This window comes from Dipodomys merriami, unplaced genomic scaffold, assembly GCF_024711535.1.
Source record: "Dipodomys merriami isolate MVZ:Mamm:240054 unplaced genomic scaffold, mDipMer1.0.p SCAF_1, whole genome shotgun sequence".
Taxonomy (NCBI): Eukaryota; Metazoa; Chordata; class Mammalia; order Rodentia; family Heteromyidae; genus Dipodomys; species Dipodomys merriami.
In genome coordinates, this window is record NW_027202270.1 from 74,990,384 (window position 1) to 75,013,302 (window position 22,919).

The 22,919-nt window shown below is 36.6% G+C and overlaps 1 protein-coding gene across 1 annotated transcript in view; it reads right to left on the reverse strand.

Annotated features, from left to right (window-relative positions):
• Thsd7b (thrombospondin type 1 domain containing 7B) overlaps nt 1–22,919 on the reverse strand; it is a 798,478-nt gene that overhangs the window by 397,325 nt on the left and 378,234 nt on the right. Inside the window, exon 9 of the mRNA XM_070038225.1 lies at nt 8,990–9,105. Within this exon, the coding sequence (XP_069894326.1) occupies nt 8,990–9,105 (116 nt within the window). The remainder of the gene's footprint in view (nt 1–8,989; nt 9,106–22,919) is intronic.

Sequence of the window (22,919 nt, forward strand, 5' to 3'; positions counted from 1 at the left end):
TATTATTTGAGAATCTCATTTACATCTGATTGTCTACTACCCCAGTGGACAAAATCATGCCTGATCCTGTACAGAAGAGAGAAGACTCTTCATGCTATAAAGAGAAAGTAAATTGATAGGGTGGTATTTGTATCAATCAAGTAGGCAAAGTTTTGGAGGGCTTCTAGTCTTGCAAAGCAGGCATTCCACCAATTGAACTGTGCTTCGGTTATTTATATTTTGGGATGCAGTATAGAAATAGTGTTTAGAATTTGCACATCTTGCATCATGATCCTCCTATTGATGTATCCTGCTGGGATGACAGGGATCGATACCAAGTGCACAAAAAATTTTAAGTGAGATTTGGGTTATTTTTCGAGCATTTTGATATTCAGAATGGTGAACACTAAATGGCCTAGATTTGCTGGACTATCTGTTAATGTTATGTGGAGTTTTTTTCTAGCTTGAGGAAAATTTCTAAAAATTAGAAATGATTGGGAGACCGTCTACAGCAGCAATGGTTGTCAGGAAAGGAGAGAGAGTGAGCAAAGGAGAGGCTTAAAGTAACATAACAAAAAATAAATAAAAATAAAGTTATACAACATACAGAGATCTTATTCAAAGTTCACTGTACATATCTATGTAAGCACTGCAATGAAACTCTCTGTACTGTTAATATATACTAATTGAAACCATATAATTATAATACTAAGCAAGAGGTATACAAGAGGTAATCTATCAAGTAAACAAATTATGCTTGTAAAAGAAAAATAGTTATATATTTCAAAGGTAGCCCAATTGAATTCATTTGTTCTGTCCTATACCCACAATCACAGAATTTCCATTGGGTTTGTTAGACTTTTTCTCACAATAACAAAGTATGTGATAGAATAACTTCCAAAGGAAGGAAGACTTATTTGTGTTTAGGGCATAGACATTCAACTTCATAGGCAGCTGGTTCTTTTGTTTCTGGGTTACAGTGAGGCAGAGTTTCATGGTGATGACAGTGAGAGTATTACAGTTTTTCAGCTCATGGTAGACAAGAAGCAGAGATGGGACATAACTCCACCCCAAAAGAAATAAACCATACTTCCTCCAGCTAGACCTTATTTCCCAGAGCTTCCAGAATCTCTCAAAATAGTGTCACCCCGTAGAGGCTACATCTGTAGTGCCTGAGACTTTTGTGGGGACACTTTATATCCAAGCCACATAACAGACACTTGAATCAAAAATTCATGATCACTGGAAAGTATAAGGAAAATAGTGACATGGAAACATGTGCCTTAGTTCCAGGTGATGGGAAACTTAGTACTTTGAAGTATCTACATCATCACTTTTAGGAGCTTCATCATCATTATAAACATCAATGCTTAAAAGTAATAATGATCATAATTTATACTTATGTATCTATGTACCTAGAACACTTTCATCTACCCTATTCTCCTCTCAACCACTGCATAAAATCAGTACTAGTATTATCTCATTTTGGAATGGAGGAAATTGAGACACAGTAAATGTCCAGTCGTTTAAATGGTAAAGATCAGATTTGAACCCAAAAAGCCTCATTCAAAAACCTATGATGTTTATGCTACATGACCTAGGTGTTTTATCTTTTAATTTAATTAATTTATTTATTTTTGTCTGTCATGGGGCTTGAATTCTGAGCCTGGGCTCTGTTCCTCAGCTCTTCAGCTCAAGTTTAGTGCTCTACCACTTGAGCCACAATGCCACCTCCAGCTTTTTCTGCTTATGTGGTGCTAAGGAATCGAACCCAGGGCCTCATGCATGAGAAGCAAGCACTCTACCACTGAGCCACCTTCCCAGCCCCAACCTAGATGTTTTAAAAACATCACTCTGTCTTTAATACTATAAATTTAAGGCTTAGCTTCATGAGGGCTGACACATAAAAACCAAGTACTACCAAATGCAGCTTCCTAGTAATTCATAGCATCTGTCAGGCCTGGGTCTTTCTGTTTCCTTGGCATAGCCATCTAGCTCATCCTTGGAGATGAAAGTTAGAGTTGCTCACTCAGCCTTTAATCTAGGCAGCTTCCAAACGATTAATTGCTAGCTTTCAAGTCTCTTGGAATACATAACAACTATTTTGAAAATACCTCTCTTTACTTTTCGCCCTATTGCGTTAATCCCTCCATATGCTTCAATTCCATCCTGTTGTCAATATACTTGGGAATAATTCCTCTTCATTTATTGGGGGTAAAGAAGTAAAAACTGGCAGTGTGAACAAAACAAGAATGTCCATGTTATTGATATTATCATTGAGTTTACAGTTACCACCACTTTACTGAATACTTTGTACTATTGATTCTTTGTATTTATAAATTTACACTTACATATAATGTCTACATGATATTACATATACATATTTAAATATAAATTATATTTCCACATAAATTTCATATACCTAATAACATAAAATATAAAAACTTAGACTATCATCTATTCATCGAATGTTAAAACTATAAATGAATCTATTGAAAGATCCTGACTGAAATCCTGGAAGAACACTGTTGACTTGTTACTATATCGAGTGAGGAAAATCCATTTTATGGGTTCTATAAAGCCCACAAAGTTATTTGGTACAAGAGAGAAAACACACATATGCTTCTTGTCCTCAAGCCATCTGCTTTTACAGATAATTCTGTGGATTCTATGTTATAATATCCAAATAGCTCTCAGAAGAAAAAAGGTCTGCCATCTCCACAACATGAAACTTGGCATCATAGCCTCATGACTATAATCCCAGCTATTCAAATCACATTTGACAAATCACATTTCAAGGTTAGCCTGGACAAAAGTTCAAGAACGTTTTGAAAAAGAAACTAAGACACAAAAAGACTGAGCACATAACTCAAGTGGTAAAACATTAGGCCCTAAATTTGAATCCAAGTACTGCATAAAAAGAAAGAAGAAAACAGAGAGGGAGAAAGAAAAAAACAAAAACACAATAGTGATAAAAAGAAGTGACTAAAATTAATCTGTAGCTACTTAAAATTTACGTGAACTCACATTGTAAAATATAAAATATAAAAAAACACTCTGAATGAGTGTTTTTTCCCTTCACCATTTATAAGAACCACTTGTGGAGAATTTTAATCTTATGGATGTCCTTTAGGTCTGAAGGGATTCTGCCTGAAGTGGGCTGTGGTTATTCTCAAACATCTGTTCATTGTAGGAATTTTCCAAGGCTAAGAAACATTGCAATAACTAGTGTTGCTGTTATTAAAGTAACAACATTGGATTCTTCGGGCTGACATTTTCTTTATAGGCTAAAGAAACAGGATAAAGCAGCAAGTAAAGTACCAAGAAATGGTTCTTAATCATTCAATTGATTTATTACAGGGACTTAAAAATAAGTAAGAGAGGCCAAAATATAGAACTTTGCTTTGCATAGATGATTTTAGGACCATATTGGTCCTTTAAGGACAGACTTACATAAAAAGGAATAAAAATGAATAGTCGGCTACTAGCCAGTAATTTGTCAAGGCTTGAAAACAAGGATTTAGCTTATATGCCTAGCCTGAAGAAAACCTGCCACTGCTCATCCATGGTCAAAACACAAATCACTGCTTGAAGCATGTGGCCCTCCTCAACCCACTTGGCTTTTGGAGAACTCTAGAATGGATGCGGTTTGCGATTCCTATAAGCCATTGATTTCCCAATCATATCACAGATTCTATTAAATTAGAATCTCTTAGAGTAGGATCCATGCATAGCTATTTTTTTCTTTTTTCTTTTTGCTTATGTGGTGCTGAGGAATCGAACCCAGGACCATGCATGCAAGGCAAGCACTCTACCACTGAGCCACCTTCCCAGCCCCATGCATAGCTATTTTTGAGAGATCTCCAAGTGATTTGATTTTTAAGACAAGTTTAATGACTACAGAAATAACTGCTTCTCATATTTAATGACCCAACCCAAGGCCATAGTTGTAAAAAAAATATCCCTCTGACATCATTGGTTGAGGTGGGCTCATCAATGGACTCATTCAGTCCCACCCTCTTCCTGGAATACTCTTCCTGAGTTCTTACTTTAGTTTAAGCTGCTTTTCTCCACCTCAGGAACATTCTACTTGTGTTCTCACTTGTTGGATAGTTCCAGATTTATGGTTCTCACTTAATAACTTGGAAGGTGACAATTCCCTGTTGAGAAACTGTGAATAAGGTCATCTAAATTACACCTTTGTATCTAAGGAATAAGAATCACCAGTAACCAAATAGAAAGACACGGTTCGAGGCCCCATGCAGGTTTTTCAAATTAGAACCTGCATTTAATAAGATCCTCAGGATCTGAAAGCACATTCATGCTTGAAATGTATTGTCCTAGAGCACCATTCCCTAGAAAAATTCATTGAAGAGTAGTCTCAAAAAGTATAAGTTACTACTAATGTTCAAATCCACATTTTTCTCTTTATGGGACATTTGTGCATTTAAAACACACTTATTATGTGACAAAGACATGTCCTATCTCATGCTTTGTTTAGAGGATCTAGCAGTAGAGATGGATAAAGTAGTCCCTCCTTTCCATGTCTGGATTCAATATCTAACAGGGATTAACAAGGAAAGACAAGTATGCTTGCATCTGTAAAAGGGATGAGTAGGATGCTGTGGTCTGGTGTACTTCATGCAGCGTATCAAGAAAGCCACTGGAGTATTCCAGGAGATGAGAGCAGTTCTATATGGATGACCGATAGGCTGAGTATCCAGGAAAGGTATAGGAAGGCAACCAGTATCAGTGAGTGCTTCTCTTATGATTATTAGCTATATCACTATTAGCTATATTTTATAAATGAAGAAACTGGGACACAGAGAGATAATAATATACCTGTGACAGAGAAAACTTGGAAATCCAAATCTAGCCACCTGCCTCCAACATTTATCTTCTTAGTACTTACCTGAATCCTCTTGAATTGGGAAGAACATGGCAGGACATAATTGAGGAACTAAAAGAAGAGCCACAAGCCCAGAGTTAAAACAAGGTTTGTTCATAGACCTATAGCTATTGTTCTTTAGAAAGGTTTATTCCTCAGGGCTGTAGCTTCTTAGAACTGTACATTTCTGGCAATTCTATCCTATGGCAATTAGACCAAGGCTTCTAATTATAGATCTGGAAACCTTCATTTTAACAATGTTTCCAGGTGATTCAGATACAATAAAGTTTGAGCACCATAGAATTAAAAGCATCATTTCTTTCCAAAGTCTTTCCATCTCATAGTGTCCGCTAATTAACCCATGGTTATTTAATAATATATTGGTCTCAAGGTATGAGCAAAACACGAGGATAAATAGGATTAAAGAGGAAAACTGAAAGAAATCTGAAAATTGAATCTTTACTCCTCCAGGTCTCTGACTGCCAAGCTGTGAAAAGAATTATCTAGGCTTGAAAAGTTGGAGGCAAAAAGATACCACAGAGGTTTAGAATTATTTTCATTACAATGCCAACCATTTAGACAACTAATTCAATCTCTGGAAACTGGAGTAAAATTTAAACTTGCTCGAAGACCAGTTATTTCATATGCTGCCCTTAGCCAAAGCTAGGAGAAGACTCTCGGGCTGCAGAGATCTTTTTTGACTGTTGAACAAATGGAATAGAAGGGCCTGGAGAAATCTCTGGTCTCCAGGGTGCATGGGCTCAGCAAAGTTAATTTGTCTTCCTGAGTACCAGGGGACTTTGATAGCCACAACACCAAGTTTATACAACCAGGAGGGTATGTTTTTTTTAATTCAAGCTTTTTCTTTCTTGTTACAAGATAGCAGAGGAATTATGTGATCTCCTGTGAGTGAGAAACTAAAAGAGATACTAGAGCTTCAGTGAAGCCATATCACCATACATTATAATACCCCCTTTAAGTTTTCTAATATTTATCTTAAAAGCTTGAAATGTCTTCAGGCACTGAATATTTTTAAGTATTAAATATGAAAATTCCAAAAATGAGCTGCCTCTTAAATTCCACCTTTCAAATAGTTCATAACAGAGACAGTAGTTCTTCTGTCCTGTCTCTCTGGACATCATCTTCACCAGCCTGCTCAATTAACACTATTCATATGCTTCATCTACTCCGCATCTCCATTCAAAGAAAATGCTTGGGAGAATTTCAGGAAGAGATTATTGTTTTCATTACTCAGAATATCAGATAAAACATGGCACTGGTGGCTCTTGACTATAATCATAGCTACTCAGAAGGCTAAGATCTGAGGATCTTTTTTTTTCTTTATTTTATTTTATTTTATTTTATTTTATTTGTGAACATACTGTACAGAGGGGTAACAATTACATGGGCAGGTAATGCATACATTTCTTACCAAGCATTGCAGCCTCCTCCTTTTGTTTACCCTTCACGTCCCTTCCCAGCCTCCCCCCTCCCCCCCAATCCCAATCCTTCTCCTTCCCCCCCATTCCCGCCCCCCCCTGCACCGACGTTGTAAAGCTCGTTTTGGACATGACAACTTGTACTTCTCATTGTTGCAACAGGTCCACCTGTATCCTTAAACAACTGGTTTTTCCCCATCTCCTCCTCAAGTTATACTGACATCAAATATAGTGAAAGCAGGGGTTATACTGTGGGGGAGGGACATACAAAGCAACAAAGAGATAATCTTATAAATGCATTAGAAACACATGCATGAAATAAAAAAACATTAAAATACATATCTAAGGATTCATTGTCCTGACATCACATTATCTGACCTTTTCCGCTTGACTCATGCATATACTAGATATTGCAAATAAGGGAAACCATGGGACCTATGTTTCTTTGGGCCTGGCAAGATCTGAGGATCTTAAGTTCAAAGCCAACCCAGGCAGGAAAGTCTATGAGACTCTTATCTCCAATTAACCACCTGAAAACGAGAAGTAGAACTGGGGCTTAAGAGCTCAGGGACAGTACCACCCAGGCCCAGAGTTCAAGACCCATGTCTGGCCAAAAGACAAAAAAAGATCAGATACAAAGTTAACTGTGCTCTCAAAACAACTTCTTATTTGTGTATTTATTTCTGGATCTGTCTATAAGCAAATCTTATCAGGTATTGCTATAGTCATTCTGCAGCAAAGTAATTTTAAAAAATTTATGGTAAAGATTTTTTATTTGGTGTGCGTGTGCGTGTGTGTGTGCACATGCATGCCGGTCCTGTGACTTGAACCTGGACTTAGGTACTATACCTGAGCAGTTTTGCTCAAATCTAGCACTGTACCATTTACCATTTGAGCCACAACTCCACTTAAGGCTTTGTTTAGTAGTTAATTAGAGATAAGAATCTGAAAGATTTTCCTGCCAAGGCTGGCTTCAAACCACAATCCTCAGATCTCAGCCTCCTCAGTAGCTAGGATGATATGTTTGAGCCACTGGCTCTTGTCAATGATAAGGAGATTGTGAATGTTTATACAGATGTCACCCTATGACAGCCTTCACTATCCCTATGATAGGTGGTTTGAAGGGCCAAGAGCTCTGTGACAATGATCACCACGCTTTCATCAAACTTTTATGAAGTTAAGCTATAAATTTATGTCAAAGGCACTTGGCTGGGATAATCTAAAGAAAAAAAAAGTGAATTCTCTACATCTCTGACAGGTTCTCTGCACAGTTTTATACATCCTTCCCTCTTCCATGGGCTGGTCCAAGAACAGAGTGAGAACCACACCTTTCTTTTTTCATATATAGTTTTTATTGTAAAATTACTGTACAAAGGGGTTCAGTTACATGTGTAACTGTTACCTCCTCCTTTGTTTTTCCCCTACCATCCCTTCCCTCCCGACCTCCCCAACTCATCCGTCCCCCTCCTCACCCCAGAAATTGTAAAGTACATTTTCAACACTGTGTTTTGTACATCTCATTGTTACAATGGGTCAACCTGTATCCTTATTTCAGCATTTGGTTATATCCTTTCCCCTCCCCAAATTAGAAAAGTGTATATACCAGATGCAGGGTACGGGAATCAAATATAGTGAAAACAGGGGTTATACCGTGGGGGAAGATCATACAAAAGAAACAAAAAAAATCACATAGTACATAATACATACATTAAAAACAATAGCAAGAAAAAAAACACTTGTGTCTCTATCTTAGGGTTCATTTAGCTTAACACCATTTATATGGTCATATGTACAAAGCTTTTGACCTTTTCTGTTTGTCCTAGACATGTACTATTTATTGCAAATAAGGGAAACTATGGGATCTATGGTTCTTTGGGCCTGGCTTACTTCACTTAATGTAATTTTTCCCAAGTGTTTCCATTTCCTAACAAATGGGGTGTCATTCTTTCTGATGGAGGCATGGAATCCACTGTGTGTGTGTGTGTCTGTGTGTGTGTGTGTCTATGTGTGTGTGTGTGTGTGTCTATATGTGTATGTATCACATTTTCTTGATCCATTCATATTTCGGAGGGACATCTGGGTTGTTCCATATGTTAGCTATGGTGAATAATGCTGCTATAAAAATAGTTGCCATACCTTTCTTAAATGAACATGACCATAAAGAACTGGCTGAAAATAAATAGATAAAGTTTTTTCTGGGCAATAGATTCAGTATGTATTTTTTCAGTCTTCCCTTTTTTAGATCTACCTGCTTTACTGTGGCAATGGTGAAATTCCAGGGACCAAGGCTCAGCTTATGAGTGTAGGAGGATGGGAACACACTGCTAACTCTAGACCTTAGGCTAAAATTAAGCTAGGGAACTATAGGTAATTGTATTTCCACATGAGATCTTTCATTGGGGAATTGCAATAGCTTTTGGGAAAGGACCTATTCTTACAGAATTGCTTCTAAAATATATTCCTATGTATCCATCTAAGGTTTAGATATTAAGAATACTAGATAAATATATCCACATACGTAAGTAATCACCATGAGGAAGAAAGAAATATAAACCTTATACTGTCACTATCTGTACTCATGCAATACTTGGTTAACCTATTTTCTCCTGTTCTTCCAAGAGTGATGGGGAGAGTGATCAGATGGTTAGGAAACAAAGGCACTAGGAAAGCAGTATAACCTTACCTGATTGACACAACCTCGGGCAAGGTGTCCACTCACTGAAAGGAGTCACAACACAGTCTTTCTTGCACGGGAGAAAGCAAGGTCGCACAGTTTCAGGTCGTGTAGAGTCTGGACATCTGTCAAGGTAAAGAGACGTATCAATGTTTCCTGCAGAGTGTAAAGGGATTTAAAATAAATGATGATTTTAGTATAGAAAATACAAAGGCCCTTTTTCTCCTTTCTATAAATGAGGAAAGGACAAGAGGGGTGAAGCTTCTTTTCCAGGAGCAACAACCAGAGGCAAAGTCCAAAGCAGCCTTCATCTCTTGCTTGCAACACCTAAATACTTTTGAACAAAATAGGAAAAAATGTCTTGCAATCAGCATCAACTCAAATGACATTTGATTTTTATGAATAAACAAGTTTGAAACATGTTTTGAAATGTGATTGATTTTTCAGGATAGTATATCAGCTTACTCATTTCCAAAAAGAAAAAGGAAGGAAAATATATAAAGACAATATATGGATGTAATGGTAAAAGAAATCATCAAAGTCATTTGAAAATGTTATGTATCTTTGAACATTAGTGAAGTTCTACATTAAATTAATGCATAGACTTTCCATAGGAAAAATAAGTTGATGATACAGGACAAATAGGATATGACAGACTGAAAATAATGAAACATGAATTCTGAAACATTAGTTCTGTTATTATTCTATTATCATTCTATTATTCTGATAATTAATAGCTATGTTTAGGAAAATAATAGTGCAATCTCTTGAAAGAAATAAAAACCCCAAATGCAGCAAAAATGTTTTTATTGTTTGATTATTTGGGGGAAATGGGTTAAAATTCACGTGAAAATTTTGTATAAGAATCATACATAAAGAAAGATAGCAGGGAAGCATGTAATGTATCTTTGGGGTTTATTGTTGATTCTTAAGGCTCTCTTACAAAGCAGAGTGATGTAGTACGTGTTAAAGCTAACTTGCATGATCAGTATATTAGATAAACTAAGGTTCAATTCCATGCTCTGGCACACTAGTTCCTGTTATTAATACTAATAGCAGTAAAAGGAATTCTCTTCATTTTATATGATAAAAAGCACAAAAATAATAAATACTGTACCAAAAACTCCATGGAGTTTTTGAAAGAAAATAAAGCCAAACACATGATGACCCAAACACCAAACTAGGAAGTCTGTTGATTAAACATATAATTAACAGATTTTCACTAGAGGAGAAGAGAGAAAATGCAGGACATAAAAAGGAAATAATGGGCCGAAACATTCCACACTAACAAAGGAATGACAATTCAGTGAGAAAAGCACACCAAGTGTGTCCAAAATAAACAATAAGCAAACAGATTATTCAAATAGGAAAGACAGAGTTAATGAAGAAATTAAACATGGGTGTAGAAAATGGAAGGAAGTGATTTTATTTTTTTCTTAATTTGGGGGCTTTAATATTTTTATTTTAAGATGCTACATAGTCAGACAGAATTGGATTGATATTTTATGGCATAAAATTAATTCACAGTCAGACTTCCATTAGCAGTAAGTGGATCAGCTAGGAGCCCCCCTCCCTTACCTCTGCCAGCCAGCACGCCCACTAGGGTCCTCGGCCAGGAACCCAGGCGGTCAGGACAGAGTCGGGCCTGCACTGGAAGTCAGAGTGGTGGCTGAGAGCAGTGGAAGAACAATCTAGAAGAACGCCCATTCTTGTCTGTTTAAAAATGGGTGACTCAGAGTGGAGCTTTACCACTAAGACTCTGCCCTCCCAAGAGCTATTGCTGACTGATGGAGAATGCCCAGCCGGGAACCTCAGTGCCCAGCAGCACGGGCAGCCCTGTCTGCTGGCTGCTGTGATTTTCTAACAGGAAGGAAGATTCTGAATGATGTCACACCTCATCAACTAACAAATATAAAGAGTAAAATGTTTCTTTTTTATTTTTTTTAATTTTTAATACATTTTATTATAAAAATACTGTACAGAGGGGTTACAGTTACATGAGCAAGGTAATGAGTACATTTCCTATCAAGAATTGTTGCTTCCTCCTTTGATTTTCCCCTACAATTCCTTCCTTCCCACCTCCATAACAACACTCTCCCTCCCCCTCTCCCTGCCTAAATTGTAAAGTTCGTTTTTTCAACATAGTGTCTTGTGCATCTCATTGTTGCAATGAGTCAAGCTGTATCCCTATTTAAGCACTTTGTTTTTTCCCTTCCGGTCCCCGATTAGAGAAGTGGATATACAAGATGCAGGACACCGATATCAAATACAGTGAAAACAGGGGTTATTCCGTGGGGAAGGAACATACGAAGAAACAAAAAAAATCACATGGTACCTTATAAATACGTTAGAAACAATAGCAAGAAAGAAAAAACCACTTGTGTCCCTATCTTGGGGTTCATTTTGCTAAACATCATCTTATCTGGTCATATGTATATAGCCTTTGACCTTTTCTGCTTGTTCCAGACATACTAGTTATTTAAAATAAGGTAAACCATGTGATCTATGTTTCTTTGGGCCTGGCTTACTTCACTTAATATAGTTTTTTCCAAATCTTTCCATTTCCTAACAAATGGGGCAATGTCATTCTTTCTGATGGAGGCATAGAATTCCATTGTACACACACACACACACACACACACACACACACACACACACATACACACACACACACATATATATATATATATATATATATATATATATATATATATATATATATATATAAAACATTTTCTTGATCCATTCATCTACTGAGGAGCATCTGGGTTGGTTCATTATCTTAGCTATGGTAAATAATGTGACAATAAGCATAGTTGTGCTGGTAGCTTTAGTATGGTCTTGTTTGTGATCATTTGGTAAATGCCCAAAGTGGGATTGCTGGGTAATAAGGAAGCTCTATGTGGTATCTTTTGAGGAACCTCCATACTGCTTTCCAAAGTGGTTGAATAAGCTTACACTCCCATCAATAATGCAGTAGGATTCCCTTCTGTCCACATCCCCTCCAGCATCTGTTGTTATTAGAGTTCTTGATTATAGCTATCCTAACTAGGGTGAGGTGGAATTTCAATGTTTTGATTTGCATTTCTTTTATGGCTAGAGAGGTTGAGCATTTCTTCATATGTCTATTGGCTATTCTTACTTCCTCTTCAGAGAAGTTTATCTTTAAGTCTTTAGCCCACTTATTTGTCAGGCAGTTGTTTCTTTGAGGATTTGTTGTTGGGGATTTAATTTTTTGAGTTCCAAGTATGTATTTCTTTAAGTTAGTTTTTTATTGCAAAAATACCATTCAGAGGGGTTACAATTACATGAGCAAGGTAATGAGTACATTTCTTATCAAGCATTGTTGCCTCCTCCTTTGTTTTCCCTCTATCATCCCTGCCCACCCTCCCATCTCTATGACTACCCCTTCCCATCAAAGCTGTGCAGTTCATTTTTCAACATTGTTGCAATGGGTCCACCTGTATTCCTATTTAAAAAATTTGTTATTTCCCTTCCCCACCCCAAATTCCACCAACATCAAATACAGTGAAAAGAGGGGTTATATCGTGGGGGGGTGACATACAAAGCAACAAAGTATATTTTAGATATGAGACCCTTATCTGTTATATGGCTAGTGAAGATCTCCCAATCCCTGGGCTTTCTATTGATCTTTCTAGCTATGTCCTTTGCCATAAAGAAGCTCTGCAGCTTCATGCAATCCTAATTATCCAAGCTTTCTTTGATTTTTGTGTTTCTGAATTTAGGAAGTGGAAAAACCTCCCATGGTCCTGGGTTGGAAGGATCAACATCGTGAAAATGGCAATACTTCCCAAGGCTATCTACAAATTCAATGAGACACCAATCAATATTCCAACCTCATTCTTCAGTAAAATAGAAGAGGCAATCCAAAAATTCATATGGAACAATAAAATACCCCGAATAGCAAAAATGAATAATGATGGAAGAATATCAATACCAAACTTCAAACTCTGCTACAAAACCATAGTAATCAAAACAGCTAGGTACTGGCCCAAGAACAGACTTGAGGATCAATGGAATAGAATCAAAAGCCCAGAAATGAACTCACAGAACTATAGCCACCTAATCTTCGATAAGGGATCTAAAAAAATATAATGGAAGAAAGACAGCCTGTTCAGTAAATGGTGCTGGCAAAATTGGATGAACACATGTAGAAAACTAAAGCTAGATCCGTATATATCACCCTGCACCAGAATCAACTCCAAATGGATCAAAGACCTCAATGTCAAAGCAGACACCCTGAAAACATTACAGGAAGGAATAGGATAAACCATATTTTAAAAATTTGGTGTACAGAGGAGTTTCAATAGGTAAGGTGATGAATACATTTCTTGTCAGAAACAATGCAAAGACTAGAAAATTGAATTTTGTTTTGGAATGAAATGTCTCAAAAATTATTCTTGCTATAATAAGGTAAATGCAGGGATCCAGCCAGGTATTGTGGTACACATCTATAATCTCAGCTAAGAGTGCTAGGCTAGACTTAAAAAAAGGAGCTAGATCATCAAAAACAAAGGACCATAAGGAAAAAGAGGGATAGGGAGAATGCAATGAAGAATTCAATGTATCTCCTACAGAATTAAGAACAGCTAGGATGGTTTGGGAGAATGCTGAAGATATATTGTGTTCTCAAACTGCTTTGTTAAATGGCAGTTCCTTTTTACAACCACTTAATGAAAGCCATCATAACCCTCATCCCAAAACCAGGCAGGGACTCATCAAAGAAAGAGAACTATAGACCCATTTCTTTGATGAACATTGATGCAAAACTTCTCAACAAAATTTTGGCCAAACGACTTCAACAATTCATCCAAAAAATCATACACCATGATCAAACAGGATTCATTTCAGGGATGCAAAGCTGGTTCCATATACGCAAATCAATTAATATTATTCATCACATCAACAGGAGCAAGAATAAGAACCACATGGATATCTCAATAGATGCAGAAAAAGCATTTGACAAGATCAAACACCCCTTTATGATGAAGGTTCTGGAAAAATTAGGAATCCATGGATCATTTCTCAATACAATAAAGGCTGTATATGACAAACCTACAGCCAGCATTATACTCAATGGTGAAAAACTAAAGCCATTTCCTCTTAACTCAGGAACAAGACAAGGATGCCCACTCTCTCCACTTCTCTTCAATCTAGTATTAGAATGCCTAGCTACAGCAATAAGACAAGATGCAGACATAAAGGGGATCTAAATAGGGAAAGAAGAAATAAAAGTCTCCTTCTTTGCAGATGACATGATCTTGTATTTACAGAATCCCATAGACTCCACTCCCAAATTACTCAAGCTGATTCAAAACTTTGGCAAAGTAGCAGGTTATAAAATTAACCCCCCAAAATCAATGGCTTTTCTATATGCCAACAATGAGAAAAGTGTGGCTGAAATTAGGAAAGCAACTCGATTTATAATAGCCCCACAAAAAATAAAATACCTAGGAATTAACTTAACCAAAGAAGTGAAGGAACTCTATGATGAAAACTTTAAAATCTTGAAAAAGGAAATCAACACAGAACTTAAAAAATGGCAAAACCTCCCATGCTCCTGGATTGGCAAGATTAACATCGTGAAAATGGCAATACTTCCCAAGGCTATCTACAAATTCAACGCGATACCTATCAAAATTCCACCCTCATTCTTCAAGTAAATAGAAGAGGCAATCCAAAAATTCATATGGAACAATAAAAGACCCCGAATAGCAAAAACGCTCCTCAATGGAAAGAACACTGCTGGAGGAATATCAATACCAAATTTCAAACTCTACTATAAAGCCATAGTAATCAAAACAGCTTGGTATTGGCATAAGAACAGACCTCAGGACCAATGGAATAGAATTGAAAACCCAGAAATGAACCTACAGACCTATAGCCATCTAATCTTCGATAAGGAAGCTAAAACAATAGAATGGAAGAAAGACAACCTCTTCAGTAAATGGTGCTGGCAAAATTGGTTAACTACATGTAGAAAACTAAAGCTAGATCCTTATATATCACCCTGCACCAGAATCAACTCCAAATGGATCAAAGACCTTGAACTCAAAGCAGACACTCTGAAAACATTACAGGATGGAATAGGAGAAACCCTAGGTCTCCTTGGCTCAGGCCGAAATTTTCTGAATAGAGACCCGGAAGCACAACAAATCAAAGAAAGGTTGGACAAATGGGATTGCATAAGGTTGCAGAGCTTCTGCAGGGTAAATGACATAGCTAGCAAGATCAATAGAAAGCCCACCGATTGGGAGAAGATCTTTACTAGCCATACAACAGACAAGGGTCTCATATCTAAAATATACTTGGAACTCAAAAAATTAAACCACCCAACAACAAATCTTCAAAGAAACAACTGCCCAATAAATAAGTGGGCGAAAGACTTAAAGAGAAGCTTCTCTGAAGAAGAAAGAAGGATGGCCAATAGACACATGAAGAAATGTTCAACATCCCTAGCCATAAAAGAAATGCAAATCAAAACAACATTGAGATATCACCTCACTCCAGTTAGAACAGCAAAAATCAAGAACTCTAACAACAACAGATGCTAGAGGGGATGTGGACAGAAAGGAACCTTACTTCATTGTTGGTGGGAATGTAAACTTGTTCAACCACTTTGGAAAGCAGTATGGAGGTTCCTCAAAAGACTTCACATAGATCTCCCCTATGATCCAGCAATCCCACTTTTGGGTATTTACCCAAATGTTTACAAACAAGACCACACTAAAGCTACCAGCACAACTATGTTTATTGCAGCATTATTTACCATAGCTAAGATATGGAACCAACCCAGATGCCCCTCAGTAGATGAATGGATCAAGAAAATGTGGTATATATACACAATGGAATTCTATGCCTCCATCAGAAAGAATGACATTTCCCCATTTGTTATGAAATGGAAAGGTTTGGAAAAAATTATATTAAGTGAAGTAAGCCAGGCCCAAAGAAGCATAGGTCCCATGGTTTCCCTTATTTGCAATATCTAGTATAGGGATGAGTCAAGCGGAAAAGGTCAGATAATGTGATGTTAGGAAAATGAACCCTTAAATATGTATTTTAATGTTTTCGTTTCTTTCATGCATGTGTTTCTAACGCATTTATAAGATTATTTCTTTGTTGCTTTGTATGTCCCTCCCCCACAGTGTAACCCCCGTTTTCACTATATTTGATGTCAGTATAACATGTGGAGGAGATGGGGACAAACAAGTCGTTTAAGGATTCAGGTGGACCTGTTGCAACAATGAGAAGTACAAAATGTCATGTCAAAACCAACTTTACAATGTCGGTGTGGGGGGGGAGGGGGGTATAATTGAGTGGGGGGAGGGGGGAGGCTGGGAAGGGAGGTGAATGGTAAACAAAGGAGGAGGCTACAATGCTTGGTAAGAAATGTATGCATTATCCTGCACATGTAATTGTAGCCCCTCTGTACAGTATGTTCTCAAATAAAATAAAATAAATTTAAAAAAAATTTTTAAGAAAAGAAAAAAAAGAAAAAGAAAAAGAAAGGGCTAGGGCTTAACCAAGGTAAGCAAAAGTGCTTACCTAGCACTGGTTTGGGGTTTCATCTTCAGTACTACAAAAACAACCAACCAGATCAAGAAATAAAAATATACAATTGGTACAGAATGGATAGAGGATAGGTGTGAATTTGGATATGCTTATTTGACAAAGTCAGTGTTCCATATGTATCTAAATCTAAATGGAACAAAGTACAAGGTTGTTATGGATGGAAGTCCTAAATTCAAGTGTTAAATTTCTATCTTCATCATGATGATATTCAGGAGGTGACTTTCAGAAGTGACCAAGTCATGAGAGTAGAGTTGTCATAGCATAGAGCCTTATAAGGAGAGACATGAGAAAACCTGCTACTCTTATTATTATGGCTAGACTAAGTGAATACTTACCCACAAAAATAATAGCTGCAATAAAAGTGGTTGTAGACTACGAAATGGCTCATGTGGCAAAGCATTTGTCTACCAAGTACAAAGACCTAAGTTCAAACCCCAGTAATAGCAGAAAAATAGGTGTGCTTCATAAACAGTATACAGTTAGAAGAGGATGGAATTTCATCATCAAAACATTCAATATTAGTCTATGTTTAGTGTGTGTTGTACACATAATAAACTATCAATAACACACAATATTATAATCAACAACACAAATAATATCAAAAACTTTGTTTTGGTCAGTCATAGAATGATATAGAGCTATGTACATATGACCATATAAGATGAAGTTAAGTGAAATGAACCCCAAGATAGAGACACAAGTGGTATTTTCTTTTTTGCTATTGTTTCTAAAATATTTATAAGGTACCATGTGATTTTTTTTGGTTTCTTTGTATGTTCCTCCCCCACAGTATAACTCTTGCTTTCACTGTACAATGAAATATACAAGACACTATGTTGAATAATGAACTTCACAATTTACGCAGGGTGGGGGGAGGGAATATAGCTGTGGAAGTGGGAGGGAAGAGATGGTAGGGGAAAAACAGAGGAGGCAACAATGCTTGATGAGAAATGTACTCATTACCTTGCTCAGATAACTGTAACCCCTCTGTACAGTATTTTCACAATAAAAAACATAAAAAATAAATAAAAATAATACCTGAGTTGTAAATCTCAAAAAAAGAAATGATACAGAAACTAAATCTTATAGATTTTTTAGTGGATGACATATGATAATAACTAATTGCTGTCCATCATCAATATATCTGTATTATTCACTTCTATGGAACATAAAATACTTTGATAAAATGCATAAAAATAAAAACGTATGGACCACAGAAGATATTAACAAACTCAGTCCTATCAATGACATCATTACTAACCACTCTTGTGCGCGCGCGCGCGCACACACACACACACACACACACACACCCCGACTATTAAATGTTGTTTATTCTTAGCCCTCTCCCACCTCTCCCAGTACATAACAAAGTGAATAATGCAGCTTGAGTAGTGCCTGTTCCCCTGTGCTCTGAGGGTTATGGAAGTAAAATCACATGGGTGGCTGAATGTTCCTCCCTACAAATTCATGAAACAGTTGAGAAATATTTGTAGTGCTGGACTTTGGGTTTTCTATAGAGGGTGTCTATATTGTGGGGACTTTAACCCAGAATAGTCTCATGGGGAATTGATACTATATTGACTCTACTAGCATCACTCACAATAAAGGCTCACTGGGAATCTTGCCAACTCTCTACAAAACTCCTTTTCCTGTGTATGTTCTCTTTTAATCTTCAAGACAAAGAGAATATCACTCTCTCGGTGGCAAAGTCCAGGCTTAGGTTACAGTGTTTTTTACAGAAGCAATGAATGGAGGGCCTTCTAGGAAAGGAAGAGGACAATCCAATCTGATATAGGACCAAATATTTTCTTGTGTAGGAAATTGTTCTGTTTACTCGTTTGCCAATAAGACTTATTTCTTACTCAGAGTCCTCTTCCTCTGCCTGTTTAACTGTGTGTTGTCTGCTACTTTGTGTATTTCCAAATTTCATGAATATCCTACCAGTCTCTGAAGAAATCAACATTGTCTATTAGCAATTGTAAGTCATCCACTTCCAAAACCTGTAAGTTTAGTTTCTGTATCATTTCCATGACCGACCAAAACAAGGCTTTGGATATCATTTGTGTTGCTGTTTATACTGTTGTGTGCTATTAATACAATTTGTTATGTTGGGTGTACAATACACACTAAACATACACTAATTTTGCATGTGTTGATGATGAAATTACACCTTGCTGTAAAATGATGACCTTCTCTCAGCGTGTGGGTATTTAGCAATGAAAAGTGAGTCATAATATGATATTTTACATTATGAAACTAAAATCCAAATTAATTTGGGGGGGAAATTTGGCTTATTTCTCCCACCTTTCCCCCCAAAAAAAGAATACAGCCTTACAATATGCATTTAGATTTTAAGTTATTAAGCTAAGTATGGCTCTTTGCCTTTCTACTTTCTACTTTACTCTTCCTATTTTAATGCATAAAGTAACTCATGAAATGGCACCACATTTTGTAAAAAGCAAATATATTCCATTTCCATACATAGATTTCCCTGGCCTTGACTGGCAAGCTCCATCCTGTAGGCTTCAGCACTGGGCTGAAATGCATCAAATTGAGCCATGGGACCTGCCATTTTTCATGATGTGCTCACAATGCTCCATCTCCCTGATCACTCATCCAACCCAGGAATGACATATTCATCTCATTCAGGTTGATGGGGCAAATCTGCCAACTTTTTATACACTAAATGTTTAAATGGAGCTATTTATTACTCTATCTCACACAAAAAAGCCAGGTGTTTTCACAGCAAAGGCAAGAAGTATCTTATCAGGAACTTTGGAAAGCTAGAAATTGTGTTTTTAATCTCTGTTATTGCTATTATTCTTTTTGACATTACAATGGAAAGACACTGGATAATGAAACAAACCAAACCAAACACCAGAAGTATCCCAACAAGTTCTCACTTCTCGTTCAGTTGTAGCTAGCTAGTGTTCATTTTCTGATACAATCAGTTCTATTACTCATGCAATAGGAACATTCTCACCTACAGAATGACACAGATGCCAGAGTACCATTCCAGGTAATCAAGAAGTTGCAAGGAACTTTGTGCCTTTCTCTGCAATGGGCTTTACAAAATAATAAAATACATTATTTTACTCATTCGTTCTATAGAGACATGCTTCTTTTTCTCTGTATAAAGTATTTTTAGCAAAGATTATTACTTTTACCTGTTTCTGTCTCACTCACCACTCAAGGATTTCACAATTTACAGGGAATCTATTTCCCCTCATTAGTTTCCATTGAAAACCAATTCAAGTATTTTTTGACAAGAGTAAGGCAAATGATCCTTTCTGGCCTCTAGGTATCACCATGCCTGTTCTCTGAGTTACTTGGGAACTAGAAGTAGGATTGTATACTCATAAACTGACATACTTAGTTGAAAACCCTTATACAACTACATAGATACAATTTAAGTTTTTATAAAGAAACACTGTGAAAAATAAACTAAAAATATTAAAAGGATTGAGAGTATGGCCTGTGTTGTAGAATGCTTGCAAGATGTCCACAGTTTAATTCCTAGTACTGCTCCCCCATTTTTCTGCCAAAAAAAGAAGTACTTTTATTCTGATAATCTCACTGAGTGCTTCAATGGACATTAAGTATCATTTTCTTAGCTCAATTAATCTGAATAACCTCATGGAATTTTAATTAAGTAAATTGACTAAGTTGATGTAGGATGCTTATATTTAATAGGATTGTTTGAAGACATACATTCGGTATATATTAAAATTTGGTTAAGTCTTTAGCATCATTAGCAATGAGAAGTAATTAATGTTAACATTCCTCCCTCTCCTGTCTCCCTGTCTCTGTCTCTATCTCTCTCTCTTTATATATATATATATATATATATATATATATGTGTGTGTGTGTGTGTGTGTGTGTGTGTGTGTGTGTGTGTGTGTGTGTGTGTGTGTGTGCGTGTGTGTGTGTGTGTATGCATATATATATGTGTATGTGTGTGTGTGTGTGTGTGTGTGTGTGTGTGTTCTATGTGTCTGTGCTAGGGAAACATCTGGACACTTCATTTTTAAATTTTGGTGAAGTAAAGCAAAACTGGAAGATACTCATTGTTATATTTTACACTCTCATACATATAAATTTTCAAATAAATTCAGATAAGTGTGTGAAATGTTCTGTAAAATTCTGTAATGTCATATTTTGAAATACCAATTTTGAAATACCATATTTTGAAAGAACCAATGCTCTTAAAGAACCTTTTCTTAAAAACTGTTATCGAGACTGGGAAGAGTGATTGCCTCACATGCATGAGGCCCTGCATTTGATTTCTCAGCATCACATAAACAGAAAAAGCCAGAAGCTGCACTGTGGCTCAAGTGGTAGAGTGCTATCTTTGAGCTGAAGAGCTGAGAGATAGCACCCAGGCCCAGAATTCAAGCCCCTCAACCGACAAAAAAAGTCCCTGTTATTCAAAGTCATAATGAGATACAAGGGTATATCCAGGACTCTTTAAATATTAACTCAATTTTTCCCATCTAAATAGTCTTTAAAGAGGTGATTAAATTTTATTCAGTAGATGTTAGTCTCAATTCCAATTCCCTTTGCTAAGAAACAAACAGATTATATTCATGTCATATAGTTTTCTCCTATCATAGTTGAGTTCTGAAATCTATTTGGAAAGAAAGATTTGATTTCAAGAATGTTGTATCTTCTTACCACAATACCCAATAGTAGTTTACAGTATTTTAATGTAGCTTACTTTACCCCTAAGTTGTTTATTTTTATATTCAGTTAAATGTTTCATGTGTCTTTTATTAAGCTGAAAGTTTAGGCCATAGTAGTAAATTTCTCAGGACTGAAATTCTTTTCATAAAAAGCGTTCTTATGTCTACATAAACAATTAAAGATATTTTAGTACTTTACAACAACTCCATGAATTATTGTCAGACTTATATAACATAAAATGCTATTTTCCATGTGTGTATATAATTCCATTGATGGATCTTCCATTGATGGATCCATTCTGTTCAGATAGTACAATGAGTACAAGACAAGTTGAAAAAAACACAACTAGTGCAATCTGATATACTGTACCCCCAAATATCACAAGTAAAATTCAAGGTTATGGCAAAAAGCACCTTTATAGGTTAATCATAACAGGTCGTCGTTGCTAAAATGTACCATGCTAGATAATGTATATTTTCTTAAAGCAATGGATAACTATCTGCTTCTCTCATCTCAAACTTTATTATTTCTCTTCACTCAGGTCAAGTTTACTACTGAATTTCAGAAAGTTCTATGGGACACCACCTTCATGACAGATCTGTGCCAGAGACTGGGGTTGCAACAGCACCGAACATTTAACACCAGCCCTGTCAAAACCACATTTACAGCAAGAGGTCTTCCTGGCTGCTCATACCTTTTAAATAATGTTATCTTTGAGTGCATTTTCAAAGCCACTTGTCTCCCTGATGTTTGGACACCAGCAGTAGGCAGCATCCAGTCTGCCTGCACTATTTCTCTCATATGCAATTTGTTTCTCTTAACTGAACTTCTGTGACTCTCTTTATATTCAACCAAAGTGGCCTCATGGAAGAATCAGAACCCTTCACCATGATGCTTGAGATGAAATTATTCTTGCTTTAGTTCCAAGAGTAGGGACACAAATAACATTAGATTAGACAGAAGAACAAATGTTATTTTCCTATGCTTTCAGAAAAGGCAGAAGTGTTAGGAAGGAGTTAGGAGGAATGTATTTGATGCCCACAAATTTGTTCTGCCTACTTTTCTGCTTCTGTCTGAGCCTTGGCTTCATCAATTCCTCTTGCTTTTCCCACTAGGCCTCACCATGACAACAAGTATTAGTTGCATGCTTAGAGCATCATGAAGAAATAGGTATGTTTTATGTTATCTTGAAAATTCATGAGGAATGACTAAGTTGCTGTGTTTACCAATATAGGCCAAAGCTTCCACTGGCTCAGCCTGATGACCCACCACTACTATGGCTGGGGTAGCATCTCCAGATATGGCCACTAGGAAAATCTCATAGGTAGATCCATCAGTCAATCTTTAAAAATAGTATATTACTGGATATATTCTCTTTTCCTAGCTTTACTTTTTCAACATGTATCTAGAGACACATCTAGCAATAAACTCAATTATCCAGTCAACTATTTCCCTATCTCATCATCTGCAGTTCTTCTTAAACTTTTTTGAATTCTTTATTCTAGCTACCATATTAATGTTTTCCTTTTCATATTAAAATTTTTATATGACCTTTTCTGAAAAAGTAGCACATTTTCATTCTACTTGAAAGCATGGATGAATCCAATCAAAACCACTGGATATATTAGTTTGCTGCAGGAAAGATCTATGGAAACTAAAAGAC